The 23,124-nt window shown below is 41.1% G+C and overlaps 1 protein-coding gene across 1 annotated transcript in view; it reads left to right on the forward strand.

Annotated features, from left to right (window-relative positions):
• tdrd9 (tudor domain containing 9) overlaps positions 1 to 23,124 on the forward strand; it is a 159,210-nt gene that overhangs the window by 76,953 nt on the left and 59,133 nt on the right. The window contains exons 11-19 of the mRNA XM_072568611.1: positions 5,314 to 5,398; positions 6,976 to 7,033; positions 15,997 to 16,101; positions 16,669 to 16,766; positions 17,452 to 17,583; positions 17,711 to 17,873; positions 17,993 to 18,056; positions 20,637 to 20,700; positions 21,602 to 21,646. Of these exons, the coding sequence (XP_072424712.1) occupies positions 5,314 to 5,398; positions 6,976 to 7,033; positions 15,997 to 16,101; positions 16,669 to 16,766; positions 17,452 to 17,583; positions 17,711 to 17,873; positions 17,993 to 18,056; positions 20,637 to 20,700; positions 21,602 to 21,646 (814 nt within the window). The remainder of the gene's footprint in view (positions 1 to 5,313; positions 5,399 to 6,975; positions 7,034 to 15,996; positions 16,102 to 16,668; positions 16,767 to 17,451; positions 17,584 to 17,710; positions 17,874 to 17,992; positions 18,057 to 20,636; positions 20,701 to 21,601; positions 21,647 to 23,124) is intronic.

The raw sequence follows: 23,124 nt of genomic DNA on the forward strand, positions 1-23,124 counted from the left end.
TCCCACTTTGCAAGCAGGGCCAGCTGCAGCAAAGGCTACTTGTTTTCTCTTTTAGCACTTGCACATTTGACACCTACCTGGATACTCCTACCATCATGCTGTGCTAGATAGAACAATCATATGACTTGGCTAGTTAGCTTGCTGGTTAGCTATCCTCAGTCAAGGTGTTTGCATCTTGCTGTATGGCAGTGCTGTTTGGCATCTGGAGCATGTGATTGCAGTTTGTATGGCAAACACACTACTTCCATTGGACTTTGGGAGATGGCAGCCTGCTTAGTGTGGATGCAGGTCTCAGCAAAGTCTATGCAATGGCCTGTAATGGATTCCCATTACAGTAAGTCAATGGCATCCTCTGATACCACTCCAGCAGATTGGCTGCAGACTGGCATCTGGTTGGAGTGTTATTGGTCAGGGAGTTGGTACCTCTGCAGTCTGGGAGTGGGTCAGTCAGTTTCAAGGCTCTATAGCAGCCAGACTGTGGGATAGGGTTAAAGTAGTCAAGGCAGTATACAGTCATCAGTCAGGGGTTTGGGCACTTGCTGTTTGCTTAGGTCGCTCATGGTGTCTATATCGCCTGTCTAGAGAGACTAAAGGGGATGACGGGTGGGGGAGACAAGGCAGGCCCCATGGGAAATTCATCCATGTCATGAGCTTCCAGGTGGAAGGATGCATGACCACACCTGGCATGGTCTCCTTATGCCAGGAGCTGGGGGAAAATTGTGCAGTGTTGGCTCATGTGGAAGAGTTGGTTATGACCCTGGGGAAGTGTGAAGCCCATTGCATTTTCAAGAAGGGGATTTGGATTGTTGAGGGTTTAACGGCACGTAGAGGCTGACGTTTGGAAACTGCTGGTCAAAAGTTGCTCATTGTCCCCTTGCATCATGTTGGATATCAAAGATTGTCCATTGGGGAAGCAACTGGCAGTGACCACATTCTGAATTGGTGGGGATACTTGACTTGATCTGTGTGTAATGGGGCTGTAAGGCCCACTGTAAAGTGAAGCAGTATTACACTGTATAGACCAGTGGTTTCCCTAATACATTGGCCTCCAATATGCTGTGCACCTTCCTGTTACAGATATCACTGACTCATTCATACCATTTGGAGACAGGGAAGGAATAGGGATGGTCTAGGAAGAGGGCAGTGGTTTCTCTAAGACCCATTACCCTGTAAATACTGTGTTTCTCTTGTTTCTCGATGCTGCAGCAGGCTGCCAACACAAACATCAATCTGTGTTTCATCCTATGTGACCATGCAGTAATGCATGATGTTGGCACAGTCACATTCAGGGCTGTGGAAAGACAACAGCCAAATGCAAACCAGTGCTATTTTGAGACAAAACGTCAAATAATATGCAGTGCATGGTCATCCATGCAACCCAAGTGTCTTCTGCATGTTCTCTCTTTCTTCCTTCCCATTACAACTTAGCTACGTACTTCCTGATTCTGCAACTGAGGTCGAGAGAGCTTGTTTAACCGTTGAGTCTGTTGGCTTAAGAGGTTTATGTCTGCTGGCCCAGACATGTCTAAGGTTGTCTTATCAGATAAGTTAGACTCTCCTCGGTGTGAACTTCTAAGAGTTGCAAAGGCACAGACAAGATGAAGAACCCAATTACATAAAGTGTGTCCTGAGTAGAGACTTCTGAGGGGCCTGTGTATGGTACCCTCTCTGGCTGATTGCTTCCTTTGCACTGCACTTCCTCCTTATGAGGGAGGAGCATTTGAAGTGCTTGCCAGGACCCCCGCATTGACCCATATCTTTGGTCTTCAGAACCAATGTCTGGGGCAGGAAATCGCAAATGTGTGTGTACCTCTCCAGGAGATCTGGAGGTGCTGGATCTGGTTCTCCATGGCAGCTGTCAACCTGTTCCTGGAGGCAGTTGGGTATTGCATGACTGTATCACACATCTACGCTGCTGTGGCTTAAACAATGTGGGCCATTGTATTTCACATTCCTGCCTGCTCCTGTTCCTCCTTTTGCATGTGGATAAGGTTCCAGACGGCTGATACTATGGGCTTCTCACCTACCTGGGACTGAGTAGTCCTCCAAATACCAGCGGCCTGGGACATTTCTTCCTTGGCCAGCTGCTGAGCTGTTGCAATGAGATTATGCACTCTGTTTGTAAAGCTGAACTTCCAACCAGTGTGTTGCTGTTTGGATGCCTTTGTAATACCACTGCACTCCTGAGGTCAAAGAGGTAGCTTCTTTGGGATTGGGCCGTTTCACTACATTGGTGGTGGCGATGCTGGTGGTGTGTGCAATTCAAACAAAAGCATTGTAGCCAGTAGTTAGAAATGGTGTGCAATGAGTGACACTGACGGTGGAGTTACTTTGGGGTTTGCGGTCTCACGAAAGCCAGAGTTCTTTCCTTGTAGATGATTAGTGAGCCTCAAGTTGGGCACCCCTTCTGGCTGTTTCTGCCCTGCTGTGGACTGTTTTCTCCTGTAATAAAAGAAAAGGAAGGATGGATGAAATGAAAGTGGGTTAAACTACTTTTAAATCTGGCACAAAGGTGAGGTATTTTGAGGGAATGAATATTCAGACAGAGGCCATTCAGGATTTGTGGTGTGGGAGGTTAGCCATGTTGAGAGCAATTGAGGGAAGAAGTAAGGAACGGTAGGCATTTCAGAGACTGAATCTTGTTGGGAGGTGTCTGCAATAGCAGATAGAACCCTGGTGCACAGTTGGCACTGACTTGAATGGTAACCTCAGACTAGATTGCCAGGTCTAGTGGTGTGGCTCTTACAGCAAGAGAGCCCCTCTCCTCCGCACTAACCACCTGTGCCTATCAGAGGATCATGGTGCCATCTTCCTGTTCTCAGAAAATGTTCTTGACTGAGCAGGCCAGCTTAGAAATGCCAGGGCACATCTGGATGCATCATGACCATTAAGATGGTAGAGGTACTAGTCATTTAAATCGATATCCACTAGAGCGACAAGTTCTATGAACTGTGTGTGGTAAGATAGGGATAGAATCAGATGGATGCCATTGGGTCAGGTGTAAATAGTTACTGTGTAGTGTGTGTTAACAAATGACAAGAAACCTCACAAAGCCTTGCAGCAAATAATACTCAAAGTCTTGTTGCAATAGCCAAAGTCATGTGAAATTTAGTTGCTGAGATAGGAAATTTTCAACATTGGTTGAGACATCTCTGCTCATCTTGTTTGTGCTACCTGAAAAGCAGTTAAAAGCTCTAATTTCAACCCTGGCTCTTTCTGTAGTACTTTACTATATCAGTAAACAAACAACCGTTTGTTTGTAGATCTTTTGTCACATTGTTGAAAATTTAACTACACTTACATTATATTTTAGTCTTTTTAATGGGTAAAATAGAGATCTCCCCATCACCTAGGCAAAAGTGAGTACTGCAGATACTGGAGGTTAGAGTCAAGAGTGTGCTACTGGAAAAGCACAGTAGGCTAGGCAGCATCCAAGGAGCAGGAAAATCGACGTGTTGGGCAAAAGCCCTTCATCAGGAATGAAGCTGGGAGCCTCCAGGATAGAGAGAGATAAATCGGAGGGTGGTGGGGCCGGGGAGAAGGTAGCTGACAGTGCAATAGGTGGATGGAGGTGGGGTAATGGTGATGGGTCAGAGTGAAGGGTGGAGCGGATAGGTGGGAAGGAAGATGGAAAGGTAGGGTAGGTCATGAGGGTGGTGCCGAGTTGGAAGGTTGGAACTCTGGTAAGGTGGGGAGTGGGGAAATGAGGAAACTGGTGAAATCCACATTGATGCCAGGGGGTCGGAAGGTCCCAAGGCAGAAGATGAGGCTTTCTTCCTCCAAGCATTGGGTGGTAAGGGAGTGGCAATGGAGAAGGCCCAGGACCTGCATGTAAGTAGACAATAGGTGCAGGAGTAGGCCATTCTGCCCATTGAGCCAGCACCACCATTCATTATGATCATGGCTGATCATCCTCAATCAGTGTCCTCTTCGTGCCTTGTCCCTATAACCCTTGATTTCGCTATTCTTATGCAACTCTTTCTTGAATGTATCCAGCGACTTGGCCTCCACAGCCTTCTGGGACAGAGCATTCCATACACCCACAACTCTCTGGATGAAGACGTTTCTCCTCAACTCTGTTCGAAGTGGCCTATCCCTTATTTTTAAACTATATCCTCTGGTTCGGGATTCACCCATCAGCAGAAGCATGCTTCCTGTCTGCACAGTATTAAAGGATTGGACAATCTTATACGTCTCAATCAGATCCCCTGTCAGCCTTCTAAACTCAAGCGTATACAAGCCCAGTCGCTCTAATCTTTCAGCGTAAGATAGTCCCGCCATTCCAGGAATTGACCTCATGTCCTCGGCTGAGTGGGTGGGGGAAGTTGAAGTGTTCGACCATGGGGCGGTGGGGTTAATTGGTGCGGGTGTCCTGGAGATTTTCTTTGAAGCGCTCTGCAAGTAGGCACACTGTCTCCCCAATGTAGAGGAGACCGCATCGGGAGCAACGGATACAATAAATGCCGTGTTGAAGTGCAGGTGAAACTTTGGATGTGGAAGAATCCTTTTGGGGCCTTGGACGGAGGTGAGGGGGGAGGTGTGAGTGCAGGTTTTGCAATTCCTGTGGTGGCAGGGGAAGGTACCGGGTGGGGAAGGTGGATTGTTAGGGGGCGTGGACCTTACGAATGCTCGCGGAGGGAGCGGTCTTTATGGAAAGCAAATAGGGGTGGGGAGGGAAATATATCTCTGGGGTCTGTTTGTAGGTGGTGGAAATGGCGGAGGATGATAAGATGTATCTGGATGTTGGTGGGTGGAAGGTGAGGATAGGGTCGTTATGTCCTTGTTGCGGTTGGGGGAGTAGGGTTCGAGGGCGGACGTGTGGGATATGGATGAGATATGCTGGAGGGCATCATCAACCGTGTGGGAGGGGAAATTGTGGTCTTTGAAGAAGAGGGCAATCTGGTGTGTTCTGTGGTGGAACTGGTCTCCCTGTGAGCAGATGCGACGGAGGCAGAGGAATTGGGAATAAGGGATAACATTTTTGTAGGAGGCCGGGTGGGAAGAGGTGTAATCCAGGTAGCTGTGGGAGTTGTTGGGTTTGTAGAATATGTCAGTGTTGAGTCGGTCACTGTTGATAGAGATAGAGATGGAGAGGTCCAGGAAGGGGTGAACAATATCAGATGGTCTCCCAATCACCTGTCAAAATGTTGAGATTCTGCTGTTGCAAATTTCTGCAATAAATATTTACTAGCTATGAGTACTGAAACTTTATTAATTGCTTAATTCAGAAGTATGACTGTACCAAAATTAAGAACCTTTTTTAGAATGCATTCTTATCAATAAAAAAAACATAAAATGATGTTTTAATTGTAGGCTACATGTATATCCACTACATTCAAGTGTGACCTTAGAAGAACAAAGTAATGCGTTCCTGACGCCTGTGCCTGGCTATAGAAAGGTGAGAGTATCAAAGTGCTTGTAAAACACTTAATTTGAATAATTCTCCAGTGATACTTAACTTGCTTTTGTGACTCATTAGGAGTTTAGCAATCATCTTGATCTTTTCTAACGCAATAGCAAGATGTGATTTTTTTAATTAAGTTCCTTCTGGTAAACATTGTAGTAATGTACTGAATTTTGAATAAAAATAGCTTCTCATTGTTAAATAAGTCAACAGCAGTAGAGGTCCATAAATATATTCAGTTCAGATAATGAGCTGCTGGTCAATCTTGCTAAATGAAGGTACTTGTAGATCAATCACAAAATGTGGATAGACATCTTATTCTTAAGAGTGACATGAAAATGCATTTTCTGAAGTTCTGGTTTGCTTGAGGTGCACTGTGCATATCATAGGAACAAATCCTGGTGAAATCTGAGGTGTGTTGGAACAGTTTGGAAACTATGACTCTGAATTGTGCCTAAACTGCTGTTCAGTCAGTCCTGCAGAAGGTAGGTCTTGCCGACACGGCAAGGGGAATGTACAGCAATTAGCCCAGAGTTGCTAATTTTCTTGCAATTTTTTACACCATTGAAATAAACCAAAAGATAGAAAGTTATTAACTGTTTTAAAACTGCTTCAGGTATTTTCCAGATGCATGTCATCACATACATCATGTAGATGTTGCCAGCTTTACTACTTTATACATGTATTGCAATATCCTGATATGTGGATTAAGTAGTTGGCCCCTTAGTCTGTGTGTTCACTGCATTAACTTCAGAGGTAATGGGGAGATTACAGAATTATTGTAAGATTACCATGGGTCATTTGTAGAGAGGGCCTTGGAGTAGAGTCCTGAAAAATTCCTCTGTAGGGCTTGCTGAAATGGCAGATTTATTTGCTTTCATTAGCTCTGGACTTGATTATTCCAGTCTGCTGCTAGGTTGTGTCCCATCTCCTACACCCATAAACTTCACCTTTGTGATACGTGACCTGCTTTGGGTTTCAGTTGAGTTATGCCTCAATTTTTAAAATTTCATCTTGTTTTCAAAGCCTCCCATAGGCTTTTTTTTCTTTATCTGTGACCTTTTCTGAGATAGCTGGACTCCTCAGTTCTGGTCTTTTGCCTTCCTGATTTTAATGCAACACTGTTGGCAATGGTCAACATCAGTTTTCAAGGATGTATGCTCTGAATCTTTCTCTGTAAAACTTTCTCCATCCCTCCCCCTTTTTCTGCTTTCAGAAACCCCTTAAAACCGATACTTTGCCCTATGTTTTTGATCCTCTGCCCTGTTGCCTCCTGATACGTTTTGGTGTTGAATTTTATTTGGTAGTGCACTTTGTGCTTTGGGATGCTTTACTTCATTAAACATCACAGCTATTGTTATTTTCTTCACAAGAATAGACTCTGAGATGTATTGTGGATTTAAAATCAAATCATTGTTCTATTATGCATCAAATTTATTTTCTCATATAGTGCCTTTTTTGTGCTTGGTTATTTTGTCTCAAGATTGACATAGAAGTAAGGACTTTGTAATTTGTTCATTTTAATATTTCATATTAGTTGGTATTGATTCTGTTTCCTTTAAAAAAAATAGATTATTTTGTCAACAAATATTGCTGAGAGCTCGGTCACCGTTTCAGATGTTAAATATGGTAAGCCTTTGTTATTTTGTCCTACTTAAAATAACATTCACTGTTTATAACTAACCTATTACCATTTTGCTATTGAAGTTGCGTAATAAGCTTGTAAAATGACAATTGCAAGAATGCTTGTATGAATTTGGAGCACACCTGGACAAAGTAAAGCAAGGAGATGGGTGAGTGAGGGGAATCTTCAAGGTGAAACTCTTGGAAAAATATCATCTTGTTTTCATCTATCATTTAAGTAAAATTGACTGTTTTGGTTAAACTTTCAGTAACAAATGTTAAAAACAGTAGCTAGATGATGTTTTCCTCAGCTGTAGCAGAGCTGATCACCTGAGTCTCGGGTAGTATAAATCCATTAGTCTGCCACTTCCATAGAGTGGAGCTGGGAATTTGATTAGGTGAGATGAAAGGCAATGATATGCTTTTTCAGTCTCCAGAATCTGGAACTTAATTTCATATCGGGAAAGATGCTGATTGATGAGTAACTGGTAAGCTATTCTGCTCACAACAAGTAATTAATCAAGTTCAGTTCCAGTAGCCAGCTCATTTGAGTATAATTTGACTCCTGTGATATGTGGGAAGTGATGGACACCCCACATAACCTTAGCAAACATATCAGCAGACATTTCTCCAGCTATAAAAGATTGAACTCTGGAGTTTGAAACTTGAGTAGCAACTAGAGTCACTTTGCTTTTGTGAAGCAACGATTTAGACAGACAGCACTGCTAAGGAGGTGGTTTGGAGCTTGCAGAGAGAGTGGGAACAGGTGACAATTGGGTAGTCTGAGGGAATTAAGCAGCCAATACAGGAGTCCCTTGAGTTACTCGTGCACATTAACTGGTTTTTCTTTTGGATACTGATGAAGATGGTGGTTCCGTACCAAGTCCGTGGCAGCAGAGGTGGCTTAGCTGAACAGGAAGGGAAAAAAGATTAGTGATGGGAAATTAATGTTAATTGTAGGGTCCTGGCGCGTGTCGTCAAACAGATACCAAAAGGTGCAGGTGCATAGTTCCTTGAAAGTTGCATCACAGGTAGGCAGGCATTTGGCATGCTTGCCTACATCACCCAGGCCCATTTAGTATAGGGATTGGAGGTCCTTAATTAGTGGTGTTCTGCATGGATCCATACTGGGACCTCTGCTGTTTGTGATGTATATAAATGACTTGGATGAAAATGTAGATTGGTGAGTTTGTAAGTTTGCAGGTGACAAAGATTTGTGGAACTATGGCTAGTATAGAAGGTTGTCAACGGATACAGTGGGACATAGGTCAGTTGCGGATATGGCATATGAACCTTCCAGCTCGGCGAGCAAACCTGCATCCAAAACTTCATCCTGAGCTACAGGTCTTTCAAAACTTGCTGATCTAGTCCCATTTCCTAGCATTTGGCCCATACTCCTCTAAATCCTTCCTATTCACTTACAACATTTAAAAGGCATCTAGATGGGAAATGTTCTTTAGCCTGTTCCCCTCGATCCGGCTCCCTTCTCTGGCTCTTTATCCCGTACCCTCAATTTGTCTCCCCTCTGGTTCTTTAACCTGTTTCCCTTGATAAGTCATCCCTCTCTGTGCACCCCACTCTCCTGACACTGAGAAGATTTCCATCCTCACCTACTCGATTGAATCCCCATGTCGTGATTCTAAGCACCGCAATTCAATCCCTCCTTTCCAAGAGAACGATCCTGGCTTCTCTCAGTCTCTCCTCTCAAACTAAAGGTTCGAATATCAGAGGGAGGGTGACCTTATTTGAACACTTGCCACTTACTTTAAAATTTGTTCTGCTCCCATCTCAAAGGGGCGCACATTCAACAGAGCGAACTAAACCGAGGCAAATGGCAACCGTGAATGAAATGCTAATGTAGGCAAACTGCCCCTTCCACCTGTGTCTCTTCTTTGAACTGCTGTCAACACACTCACATCCTCCCTTCAATAAAGAAGCCAATACCACACTATACTCCACATGTCATCTCAAGACAGTTTGGGGTATATTTATCATGCCAGATCTTGCCCCACACAACTGACTGCCGTGTTTCCCAAGTCGTCATCAAAAAACAGATCTGATGCCTGCTACACACTTCCAGGTGTACTAGGTGTTAATATCTTGTCAATTACATTGTAATTATGTGAAGATTAATGATCGATATTAACTGTCCTTGAGCACATGTGAACAAAGGAAGGCTGGGAGACTGGGGCTGTTGGATGTGAGCTGCAAGACTGAGGAAATCAGTGAACTTTCTCCACAAAGAGAGTGTGTGTCAAAGCGGAGGAGATCGAGCCCTTGTAGGAAGTGCAGTCTCACCATGGCCAAGCACTTAAAGATTGAATACCAAGAGGGACTGTAATGTTAAACTTTTAACTTTGTTCCTTATTCCTTTTGTTCTTAAGTTTTTGTACCCAGTTACTTGTACCTAAGACAGCACTATGCGTGGCTTTTCACTGTACTCCTGTAAACTTGAGTATGTGACATTAAATTCTAAATCAAAATTAAACTGTACTCATAAAATCCATTGAACCCCAACAGTGTGGAAGCAGGCCGTTCAGTCCATACCAACCTCCGAAGAGCATCCCACCCAAGAGCATCCCCCCTGCCCTGTCCTTGCCTTTCCCATGCATAACCGACCTAGCCTGCACATCCTTCGACGTTATGGGCTATTTAACATGACCAGTCCACGTAACCTGCACGTCTTTGGGCTGTGGAAGGATACTGGAGGTAACGCACACAGACGCAGGGAGAGTGTGCAGGCTCCACACAGACAGCTACCCGAAGCTGCAATCAAACCCAGTTCCCTGGCACTGTGCTGCAGCAGTGCTAACCACTGAGACGCTGTGCCAGCCCTTTGTTTTTAGCTAGGATTCTATTAATTCCGGTTGGTAGTGGATTGCAAGGAAAGCAATTTGTGAAATGTCTGAGATTTTTTTTGTTTTTCGAGCAGCTAGTGGTGAAGCCCCTGGGCAACAGGCAATACTGGATTTTGTGTTATTCGATGAGGCAGACTTGATGAGGGAGTTTAAAGTGAAGGAACCCTTAGGAGGAAATGATCAAAACATGATTTAATTTACTCTGTAATTTGAGAGGGAGAGGATAGGATCAGAGGTAACAGTATTACAGTTGAATAAAGGCAACTACAGAGACATTAGGGAAGGGCTGAGTAAAATTAACTTGGAGAGGAGCCTAGCAGGAAAGACAGTGGAACAGCAATGGCAGAAGTTTCTGGGAGTAATTCAAGTGACAGCAGAGATTCAGTCTGAGGAAAAAGAAGCATGGTATAAGGAGGATGAGGCAACCATGGTTGACTAGGGAAGGCTGGGATAGCATTAAAGCAAAAGAGAAAGAATGTAATGTGGCAAAGGGCACTGGGATGCCAGAGGATTTGGAAGCTTGCAAAGACCAACAAGAGGGTAACAAAAAAAAAGAGATAAGTAGAGAAAGCATTCAATTTGCTTGTAAGCTAGACGATAATGTAAAGGAAGACTGATTGAGTTTCTTCAGATCTGTAAAGAGGCAAAAGTGGACATTGGGCCCTGGGAAATGATGCTGGAAATATAGTAGTCTTTTTGTGGAAAGCCATGACCCTCTCACTAGTATCCACACATACAGGTGAGGAAGGACACCACTTCGACTGGGACAACACATCCATCCTAGCACAAGCCAAACAAAGACATGCACGAGCATTCCTAGAAGCATGCATTCCAACTGGAACTCTATCAACAAATACATTGAGTTAGACCCCAACTACCACCCCCTGAGAAAAGGAACAGGAAGCGTCTTCACCACAGGAAATGACATCATCAACCCAAAGAAACCCAAATGTATAAATAGAAAACAGGAATTTTCAGCATTGCTTCGCCTGAGGCCCACTGAAGATGTTACCTAGTAGGGTAACAAAACGTCTGGAAATGAACCTTCTAGTTCAGCGAGCAAACCTATATCCAAAACCTCAACCTGAGCTTCAAGTCTGCTCAAAACTTGACAAGGCTCAGTGTTTGGACCAAAACTTTTCATTTTATACATTAAGGATCCAGCTGAAGGAACTGAGGGCTTTCTGGCTAAATTTGCAGATGATACAAGATAGATAGTGGGGGGCAGATAGCATTGAGGAAATGGGAAGGCTGCAGAAAGGTTAGGACAGTGGAAATGGCAAATGGAGTACAATGTGAGAAAAGTCTGAGGTCATGCGCTTTGGTAGGAAGAATAGAGGCATGGACTATTTTCTAAATGGGGAGAAAATTCAGAAGTTTGAAGTGCAAAGAGACTAGTCCTGGATTAGAATTCTAGTCCAGGATTCTCTCAAGGTAAACTTGCGGATTGAGTCAGTAGTTGGGAAGACAAATGCAGTGATTTATTTTGAAAGTACTTGAATACAAAAGCAGGGATGTGCTTTTGTCAGATCACATTTTGAATATTGTGTGTAGTTTTGGGCCTCATGTCTCGAAGGATGTACTGGCCCTGGAGTGCGTTTAGAAGATGTTCATGAGAATGGTTCCAGAAATGAAAAACTTAATATATGATGAATTTTTGAGGACTCTAGACTTATTCAATGGAGTTTAGAAAGATGAGAGGGGGTTCTAACTGAAGCATGCAAATTATTGACTGGCCTGGACAGAATGGATGTTAGGAAGATATTTCATTGGTAGGAGTGACTAGGACCTGAGGACACTACCTTAAAGTAAAGCCACAACCTTTCAGAATGGCGATAAGGTTGAAACTTCTTTAACCAGAGTGTGATGCTCTATGGAATTCATTTGCCACAGGAGGCTGTGGAGGCCAGGTCATTGAGTATATTTAAGACTGAGAAGTTCTTGAGTATGATGGGGATCAAGGATTATGGGTTAAAAAAATGGGAGAATGGAATTGAGAAATGTATTAGCCATGATTGAAAGGCAGAGCACACCCGATGAGCTGATTGGCCTAATTTCTGCTCCTTTGTCTTACGATCTAATTCAAGGGGGTTGTGAATAGCACTGCCCAAAGACAAGTTCTTCCAGCTTTTACTGATCGATTCATATTGCATCCCTGACTTGGATTTTATCTGAATGCCAAGGGCACATTTACAAGGATGTTTCCAAGAATGGAGGGTTTGAATTATAGAGATAAGCTTGGACTTTTTACCTTGGAGCGTGGGAGGTTGAGGGATGACCTTAGATTTATAACATTGAGGGGCACAGATAGTTTGAGTCGGCAAGACCTTTTTCCTCAGGTTGAGGAGTTCAAAATTGGGGGACATAATTTTAGGGTAAGAGGAGAAAGATTTAAATGGGACCTGAGGGGCAACGTTTTCACACATACAGTGGTTCGTATGTAGAATGAACTATGAGGAAGTGGTGGGCACAGGTACACTTACGCCATTTAAGGTGTTTTAACAGGCACATGAATAGGAAAGGTTCAGAGGGATATGGGCCAAACCTAGGCAAATGGGGCTAGCTTAGTTCGGGAAACCTGGTCAACATGGACAAGTTGGATTGAAAGGTCTGTTTCCACCTGTATAACTCTGTCTCTACAGAATTATGTTTGTTAGGGGAACAAAATGGAATGATAGATGAGTAGGTTGCCTCCCTAGTGCCAGGGCTCACAATGCCATTGAGCTGCTGTGACACATTATCCTCGGAAATTTGAATGACCAAAGCTTGTGGTTGACATTAGTTACAGCAATGTGAATTGACAGAGCGTTGAGGTCCTGAAAGCAGATTTAGACACTTCGGAAAGAAGTGAAAAACCAGGACCTCAAAAGCAGCCACCTGAAGATTATAAAATAAAACTAAGCAGTGCAGCTGTGGGAGATCTGAAACATTAACAGAAATTGCTGGAGAAACTCAGCAGGTCTGGCAGCATCTATGGGAAGAAAGCAAAGTTAACGTTCCGAGTCAGACTCTTCATCTTCCTCCCATGAAGATTCTTTTTCATGAAGAGTCACTGGACTCTCAACAATAATTCTGCTTCCTTCCCATAGATGCTGCCAGATCTGCTGAGTTTCTTCACATTGTTTTCATTTCAAGATCGTTTTCAGTGTCATGTGTTAGTCAGCGTAGGACTAGCGGGGTTGAATAATGTGTTATGGTCAGGTGAGGAATGATCTGCTCTGGTCTCTTTATTCCCTCTCAGTCAGGTGGAACAAATACTTAATTTAAATTGAAGTATGATAGCTGCAAATTAAAAAGAACTTAGTTAACCAGATTAACAACAAGAGGCAATTCCAAGGTTTTCTTCAGTTAAAGAGTATGGAGTTTTATTATCAATTAAACCTGAGAAAAACAGACCATCAACATTTTAAAAAAAAAGAAATTGGGAAGAAGGGTATCTGCTGCACATAATAAGAGCAAATACAGTTATCCCTTGGGTTGAGAAATGAAAAGACCTGAGTCCAGTTATTTATTTGTTGTCTTGTTTTCACTTAGTGGTGAAACTGCAGATGTCCTAGAATTCTCAGTGAATAGATTACTTAGATTAGATTACTTAGATTACTTACAGTGTGGAAACAGGCCCTTCGGCCCAACAAGTCCACACCGCCCCGCCGAAGCGTAACCCACCCATACCCCTACATCTACATCTACCCCTTACCTAACACTACGGACAATTTAGCATGGCCAATTCACCTGGCCTGCACATCTTTGGAGTGTGGGAGGAAACCGGAGCACCCGGAGGAAACCCACGCAGACACGGGGAGAACGTGCAAACTCCACACAGTCAGTCGCCTGAGGCGGGAATTGAACCCGGGTCTCCGGCACTGCGAGGCAGCAGTGCTAACCACTGTGCCAGTTCTTGTTCCAAGTATTTTTTTCACTAGCAAACTTGAGGGAGATTGAGTGAGAGAGAGCCAGAAGGAAAGAAGCACTTTCAGTATTCGTACTATTAACAGTACATGATGCTTCATATTTGTTGCTCAAAGATTGCTGTTGATAAACTGTTACACCCAAGCTTGTGGATAACAGAACTAGGTAGGAATGTGAGTTGAGGCAAATGCAAGGAGGTTTTAAAGGGATTTGGACAGATGAAGTGGTTGGGCAAGAACATGGCAGATAAAATATAATGCCATTAAGTGCGAAGTTATCCACTTAGGTGGAAACAAAATGGCAGATTATTTCTTAAATGATAAGAGGTTGGGAAGTGTTGATGTCTAAAAAGACCTGGATGTCTTTGTTCATGGCTAAATACAAGCGTGAAACTGCAGGAAGCAATTGGGAAATCAGTTTGTACGTTGGCCATTATCACAGGGGAATTCAGTACAGGGGTAAAGATGTCTTAATATAGTCTGAATCTTGGTAATACCACATCTGGAGTATTATGTATAGTTCTGGTCATCTTATCAAAATGTGGTGAAGGAGCACAATGGGAGTTCCCATACTAACCACTGGGCTGGTGGAATTGCTTTAAGAGGAGTGATGGAAGAAAAGCAACCTATATTCTTGAAAATTGACAAGAATAAGAGGTGAGCACATTAAAATACACGAAGTTTTTATAGGGTGTGACAAGATGAATGTGGATAGGACGTTTCCACTAACTGGGAAGTTTTGAAGTAAGGGGTATAGTCTCAGAGAAAAAGGTAAACAATTTAAGATTTGAGATGAGGATTCACCAGTCTCTTCACTCTGAAGCTAAAAGTCTTTTAGCCTGCTTGCTGTGACTTTCTTATTTGAGAAGGAAGGAATAATTAATTGTGGAAACTATCTTACTTTTTGGAGGAGGATGAGGTTATATTTGTCATCTTAATTAATGCATTTATTTCTGGATCATTCTGGAAAAAAACTAAATTTTGTTTTGCAAATGATTCATAGTGTTTGTGGAGTAACCTAAAGATTTTACACACTTTTCTGACTAATGCAAGTTCAATACAAGAAGCATAGGATTGAGCAGGGGAAGTGGCCAAAAGTTGGATTCATTTATTCACAGGAATAAAGAAGGTTAACTACAATTGTCGGGTTTTGATGGGGCTATTTTTGGACTGCTCTGTCCCCTTTTGATCTCCATATTTTAGCAACGATACATGTATTGCTCGATTTATAAGCAGATTGGGTTGGAGGCGTGGAGCGACTGAGAGCTGGAATGCAGTGGGCTGGAGGCCTGGAGTGGAATAGGGACAATTGTTCGACTGGGGTCTGGCACAGGTGGTCAGCAGCTTGCGAGGTCGGACAAACTATGTGTTGTATCTAAGATTTGTACTTGGGTACTTTTGTATTTCAGATGGCTCCATGACAGGCAACATTATAAACCTTCATTGTACTCCTGTACCTCTGTAATTGAGTACACGTAACAGTAAAGGATATTCTATTCTATCTGAAGGATTCTGAACTTCTAACAATAAATCTGAACTTCTAATAACTGGATAGTACAAAACATTTGTTTTGATGCATTTACAGTATCAACGTACACACAGCACTATTGATTGAATGTAACTTAAACTTTAAGACACCAAACGGGAGACACTCAACTTATTTTTAGCCCAACCTGAAAAACATATTTGGCATTCATTATGGTATGCTTCAGGCAGACATTAGGCAGTCCAAAGTAATTGTTAACTCCAAGATTTTCTATTGTGCTTATTTTTTCTTAATCTGGCAACTTCTAATCCTGGTATTGTCCTTGGTGAGAATATTACTGAAGGGCCACCCTCTTGAGCAAGGTAAAGTTAATCTAAATTAGCTTTAATTCCTCAGTAGTTTGATCTTTCGATCAGAATATGAGCTTCTAGCCATTTTCTGGCTGAAGTGAAAAAACTCTTCTTGTAAATATTTATGAATCTTCATTTTTCTCTACTTCTGAGTTTTGAATATATTTAAGGTAGAAGTACACAGAGATGTGGTATCTTGGAACTGAGGGATATGGGAACAGGTTGAAAATGTTCAAACTGAAGGTTAGCCATAATTGTATTGAATAATGAAGCATATGGCCTGCTTCTGCTGTTGGGTTCTTATGTTTTCCAAAAATCTAATGACTATTTGTTCCAACAACATTGTTTTTCTTCCTCAAAATACTAGTGGTAGACTTCTGTTTAACTCGTCATCTCGTTTGTGATGAAGACACAAACTACCAAAGTCTTCGTTTGAGCTGGGCTTCAAAGATGAGTTGTAACCAGAGGAAAGGTAGGGAAAGAAAACTGTCCAGTTTGAATTTTTTGTTGCATGTTTTGAATGATTTGAGGAGGAAAATGCACAAATTTCAGTTTTGGGGTCTTCATTTATCCACGTATATGTATTGGTAACTGCTTTAATTGTAGAATTAATAGACAACATAACTAATTCCATTCGAACTTCTCTGTCACGTAGATCTAGTTTGCTTGTATGATTTGTAACTGGTTTGGATTTCAGTATGTGGTGAACTACATTTGAATCACTAAAATAGGTCACGTATTTGGGTCGGCTTATGATGTTTTCATTTTGAGGAATTATTATTCACTAGGACATGATTAGAATTCTCTTGAGATAGTTAACTTTATAATATCCCATGATATTACCAGGCAGGTAGATCCTTTGACATCTCTGAAAGAGCAATAAATTTAATAAAGAAATATTAAGTGTGGAATTGGTCTGTTTACAAGATGAATTTGAAATTCTGTTATCCAAATTCTGTAACCTGTAGTTAGATCATGTAAAACAAAATTTCTTCACTTCTTTCTTTTTAAAGCAAGATTTTATACATATCTTGAATAGGCCGCGCTGGTCGTGTTTCAAAAGGATACTGTTATCGGTTGGTAACGTGTGATTTCTGGACACATTGCATTCCTGATCATGCAGTACCAGAGATGCAGGTATTAACTTTTTTTTCCAAAAATCATTCCTGCATATCTGTTTTCACTTTCAATGAGACTAATTTAAACACTCTTGGTTTTGTTAACTGTTTGATCCATTTAACAAAAATATTTTTAATGATCATTTTTCAGGAGAATTCATTTGAAATTTCCATTATCTGAAGTATTGCATAAAATACATTAAATACAAATCAGACATATAAAGGTATATTTTCATATTTTTTAAACACAAAAATGAGGTCAAAGTCTTTTTTTCTTGCACTTACCAGTATTTGAAGAAAGAAGCCAAACTTAGAAAGGAAGCAGCTATTTGGACAGTGTGATCACACATTTAAATCCTTTTCATTGAAGAAACTGTTATGGAGTTAGCCAATCTTTGCTGCAGTCCCGTAATAGCTCCTGGTTTGCATGTAATCAGCTGACTGCATGTCTATGCCAACCATAGTCTAATCAGTTGAAAACATTTAAATTGTTTCTTCTGAAGTTGGTTTTCTTGTCCTTTAGCCTTTGTTGGCGGAATAAAAAGCATCAATTTCATGTCTCATGTTCATATTGTTTCTACTCTGTACTATAAAGCAATTAATTGTACACTAGCTAGTAAAGTCTGAAAAAACTTATTCAAGCTAGATAGCTTTTTGACTTAAGTTTTAAGGTATAGTAAAGAGAAACTTTTTTTATTTCTTAGCGCTGCCCATTAGGCAGCACTGTACTGAAAGTCAAATTACTGGACATGGGAGAACCAAGAGCATTGTTGGCTTCTGCTTTATCTCCACCCAATTTGAAAGACATTGAACGTACAGTCCTACTACTGAAAGAGGCAAGTCATTGAAGAGTGCATAAAAACTGACCTTTTTGTAATGAACTTTAAGTAATCATATATATTTGAAATATTACCTTAAGTGGCAAAAGGCACTAACAACAATTCTCTCTCTTCCTGTATAAAGGTGGGAGCACTTTCTATTGAAATAAAAGGAGTAGATAATCCATATGACGGAGATCTAACTTTCTTAGGCAAAGTATTAGCATATTTGCCTGTGGACCTCCATTTAGGAAAACTTATAGTCCTAGGACATGTGTTTGGCTGTTTAGAGGAGTGCCTAATTATTGGTAAGCATATAGAAATATATGTAGAATATTCACTTAAAATTTTAAAAAATGAATTCCAGGTAATAAAACTTTGACAAACTTTCTGAAATTAGTTCTAAAAATTGCAATTTTCATTCCAGCTGCTGCTCTTTCGCTGAAGAACTTTTTTGCAGTGCCTTTCAAGCAGCATCTTGAAGGATATCGGTAAAGTTGATTTTACGTTTGTTGGTTGGGGCAGGATGAAAAGCAGAGGGAAAGAAGATGAATCCAATAGAATGTTACTTAATGCACTTGGTCCTCCTCTTCTGGAAATCTGCTGGAAATCCCCACTGGCCGTAAGCAGAACGGTCACCTTTGTCTGTTTCCTTTTCAATCTTCCCCAGTCTCTTCTCCAAACTCCACTTGTCTATGAGACTTCCCTCTCCTGCTTCAACTTTATTTCCTCCAAATTGCTGACGAACCACCCCGTCACGTCAATGATGGCATGAGAGTTAATGGTTTTCTGTCCTCAGCTCATGACCTCCTCACCATCAAATTTGTCGTCACCAAATCTCTCCTCAAAACAAAATTCTTTCCTTGCAAACCACTGCCTTTTGTTATATTATGTGAAATGTCCCTTTCTTTTGAAAGTCCTTTAATGTGCTGTTATTTCCAAAACCAATACCATTTTTCCCAGAAGTTGATGTAATCCTTTCATTCAGTTTCCCTGTGCCACAGGATGGTACACTCTCTCTTTTCCTTCTCCATCTCTCTCAACTTTCTGCAGTCTTTGACATGGTTGAGTCCACATCTACCTCTAACATTTCTCCACATTGTCCAGTTGGATGGAACTGCTTGGTTGACGGTCCTGTCTGTCACATTTGAGATGGGAATTCTTGGTTGAGGAAAATGGAAGACATATCTGAAGCACGGTCATTGAAAGTAACAGCATTGGAACAAATGCAATGAAAATGGTGAAACAGGGAGAATGGAGAAGAGTACTTACAGAAGTGATGATGTAAGGAAGTGCTCTGGGTCGTTGTGAGAGTTGATAAGCTTAAAATGAACATTAGTAGACAGTTTGTGTTTAGAAGTGAAGACTGAGAAGTTAAGAAAGAGAAGGCAATAATTAACAGAAAGTAAGAGATGCATGAGGATCTAACACTAATGTTAGCGATTCCATTTCTTAGGTGAGTTATTGAACCTGTCTCCTGAGGTGGATCTGAAAGAGTACATGACACTATTTTGAAGTTTAACAGGTGAACTGTCTAGCCAGTGTTTCTCCCTCTCTGCTCTTTCTGAACTTGCCAGGATTTTGAGCAAATCCATCATATCACGCTCAACAGACAGCACATGGATTGCAGCAATTCAAGGAGGCAGCTCACCACCACCATGTTCTCAATGGAAACTAGGGACAGACAATAAACATTTGATCAGCCAGTGATGCCCACAATCAGCAAGTGAATGAAAAAAGATCCTTCATCCAGATAAGGGTTTTCAATACCCAAAGGTATAGTGAACCGCAAGTCTTTCAATGGTCTGACTCCATGTGAATTTGGAGGACTGGGCCATATCTTGTCTTCCCATTGTGGAGGCAGGTGGCTTGGGAGTTCAGGTGTAGGCTTGCAAAGTACAGCAGGTGCTGTAAGAATCAGATCCCAGCCACCATTTTTGCAACTTCATAGATACTCTTTTTCATGAAAATTAAGTCTGATGTATGATGAGCAAATCTCAAAATTGTGCCCAGCACACACAGTCTAGTTCATTATACATCAAATAAAGTAGTAGCTCCCACTTATGAGTAACCTCACTATATACCATTCTCCATAAACAATCATTCATCATGTTGTTTACTTTCATTCAATCAATTTGTTAACCATGCTGCCAATGTTTATTTTATCTAAAGGCTTTTGCTGACAAACATATTTTTGACTTCAGAAGATGCTTTCAGGAGTTTGCATTTGCCACGCATTTGCAGGGATCATTTTTTTTCTCTTCAAGGGCTCCTCTTGAAATTTCATAAGGGATACTTTTATTATTTTCAGTTTCAGTATTGCTAATTTGTAGACCCTCTCCCTCCCCTTTTTGTAGTCCCTTGTGCCCCCCACCCACACATTTTGCATTTTGCAGCCTGTGTTCTAGATCACTGTCTTTGATCTCAGTTTCGCGCTTCTGTCAGCAGCAAATTTGAAATGCAACGAGCATGTGATCAGAGCTCCTGACGTTTTACTTGATTTTATTTACTCGGGAGACCTTTCTGATTTTGTTGACGTTGTGAATGAATTGTCCCAAGTGAACTGTGGGGATTTCGGGAACAAAGTTTCCCATTGTCCCAATGTGTTGAGTGTTGATCTATTACATTTTCCTTAACCTGCATTGTCACCAAATTAGAAAACTCCAGTCACTTTTGTTTTAGCTAGATTATACTATTGGATACTGGGAACTTGTGTGCATTTTACGTGTTCAGTTGAAGCAATCCATATTCTTCTCAGTGACACAATTTTGGGAAATATATTAATTTCAAGCACATATTTTTAGAGCTGGTTTGAGCTGTTCACGTAAAATTTTAATATTGTTGCATCAGACCATATGCAATTTGATCATTATGTTTTTCATTTTGGTCAGTGGAAGGAAAATTCAGTAAGTATTTTCAAAATTGTAAATGTTGAGGTTGCACAACTGATAAACATAGACATTTTCACTAAAATGCAAACCTCAATTTACATTTGATGGAATTTTAATGTGTAAATTTGTATTGTGCTTATCTTGGAATTTCATGTTTAAATTATAATTCTATATGTGCAGGAATAAAATGGAGTATTCAGATGGAACTTTAAGTGATTGTATAGCACTTGTGAATGCTTTCAAGGTAAAAAAAAATTGGAAAATTTATATATCTGCAACTGTGTAATATTTGTTACTAATTGTATTAACAGATAAAATATTAAAGCGGTTAGTAATGATTTTTTGCAGTAATTTAGTAATTGCTCTCAACCAGCTTAACACTTTCAAAGATTAGTTAAACCCTTAAGATTTGTACTTCATATTATCCCCTTTGTAATAGTAGAGCTCAAATTAGTTGAGAAGAACTATCATGAAGAATTAAGAATTTAGTTAGCTTGGTTGGTTGGATGGATAGTTTGTGATGCGGAGTGACGTCAACAGTATGGGTTCAATTTCTGCACCAGCTGGGGTGACTATGAAGGACTCACCTTCTCAACCTTTCCCTCATATTGAACTGTCACCAGTCGTCTCTCCCCCTCTCTCATGAGAGAGCAGTCTCATGGTCTGGTAAGACTATGGTGATTTTTCCTTGTTTCAGAATCTGTATTATACGTACCAAAATAAATCTCTGGTTCAAATTATTGAAATTTATTTTTGGGTAAGGAGAACATTACAGTGGACTTCACTCTCTCAGGTATGGAAAAAATGTAGGTTTGAGTTCACATTCCTGATCAATGTGCAGTTGTTCTGTAGCAAGTACACATGATTTGTCAAAAAAAATGAGTATATTATTGGCTTTGACCATTGATCCTGTCTTTTTAAGATTGATTAGCTTAACTTCAAGGCTCTAACAAACATTGATTAAGTAACTACTTGCTCAGCCCTTCAATTCTCCGTGGCTTCTCTCCCCCTGTGGTCTCAATCGCAGAGATACCAACTCTTATCGCTTCTTCTGAATCTGTTTTGTGTGTTCTGCGACTTTGAGCATCATAAGACTAAGGTGCAATTGTTTGATGAGTATTTTGTGTGATTTTGTTTTCTCTCAGGCATGGCGTACATGCAGAGAACAAGGACAGCTGAGATTTCCCAGGGTTCGTTATTGCATGTTTACTCTTTCAAAAATACTTAGCATCCAAGTGTTTGAGAGTTATTTGTTCATTCGTTGACAATGAAATGCAGCACTTCAGACCTTACATTATAATTGATCAATGCTTTCTTTACAAAGTCAAATGCTTTCAGACTAAGGCGATGCATACTCATTTTGTTCAGGTTTTAATTCAGTACAATCTGAGACAGTTACAAGCTGCAGATAACTTGTATGTATACTTGATAGTCATGCAAACAGAAAATATAAGCTAGGATAGCCATTTGAGCATGCTTTGCTATTCAGCATGATGATGGCTGATCATCCAATTCAGTACCATGTTCCGCTTTCTCCTCATACCCATTTGTCCCTTTAGCACTAAGAACCATAACTCCTCCTTGAAACCATTCAGTGTTTTGGGCCTCGACCTGTTTCTGTGGCACAGAATTTCATAGCTTCACGACTCTGGATGAAGAAATATCCCCTCATTTCAGTCCTAAATAGCCTACCCCTATCCTTAGACTTTGACTCCTGGTTCTAGACTCTTCAGTCATCAGGAACATCTTTCCTGCATTTACCCTGTTAGAATTGTATAGGTTTCTTTGAGCTCTCACCTCATACTTTTAAATACAAGCGGGAATAGTCCTAATCAATCTAGTGCCTCTTTATATATCAGTCCTGCCATCCCAGGAATCAGTATGGTGAACCTTTGTTGCTCTCTCTCTGCAGCAAGAGTATCCTTCATCACATAAAAATGATGAAAACTACAGACACCAGATGTGGTTTCACAAAGACTCTGTATAACTGCAGCCCGCCATCACTGCTTCTGTGTTTGAATCCTATTGCTATGATATCATATTTTAGTAATTGACTGTCTCCACCAAATATAGTATCTATGACTTCCCCTTGATATTCATCTGTACTGTTATGTAAAGTATCCCACCATCTTTTGATCAGTAATAATAAAACTGGATATTTGTAGAAAGTGATGACTGCAGGTGCTGGAGAGTCAGAGTCAAAAAGTGTGGCGCTGGAAAATGCCAAGCACGAAATAATCACTGACTTTATCAGCAAATGTGTGGAGGACTGCATACCGAGGAAGTCAATCCGGATGTTCCCCAACAGGAGACCTTGGATGAACCAGGGTATACAGAACCTGCTAAAAACCAGACATGAGGCCTTCAAATCAGGAGACCCACTCAAATATAAACAAGCCAAGTATGACCTTTGCAGAACCATTAAGACAGCCAAAGACCAATACCAACCCAAACTAGAGACCCAGACAAATACCCGGTGACTATGGCAAGGACTGAATGACATCGCAAGTTCTAAAAAGAGACAATGCAAGATAGCAGACGATGACACATCCCTCCCAGATTGTCTCAACATCTTCCATGCTTTGAGTAGAATTTTGGTGGGAAAGTAACGCCTATTCCCACAAGTCCTGACGAACCTATCCTGACAGTCACAGCATCAGAGGTCAGA

The sequence above is a fragment of the Chiloscyllium punctatum genome, chromosome 4 (assembly GCF_047496795.1).
Source record: "Chiloscyllium punctatum isolate Juve2018m chromosome 4, sChiPun1.3, whole genome shotgun sequence".
In the NCBI taxonomy this organism is placed as follows: Eukaryota; Metazoa; Chordata; class Chondrichthyes; order Orectolobiformes; family Hemiscylliidae; genus Chiloscyllium; species Chiloscyllium punctatum.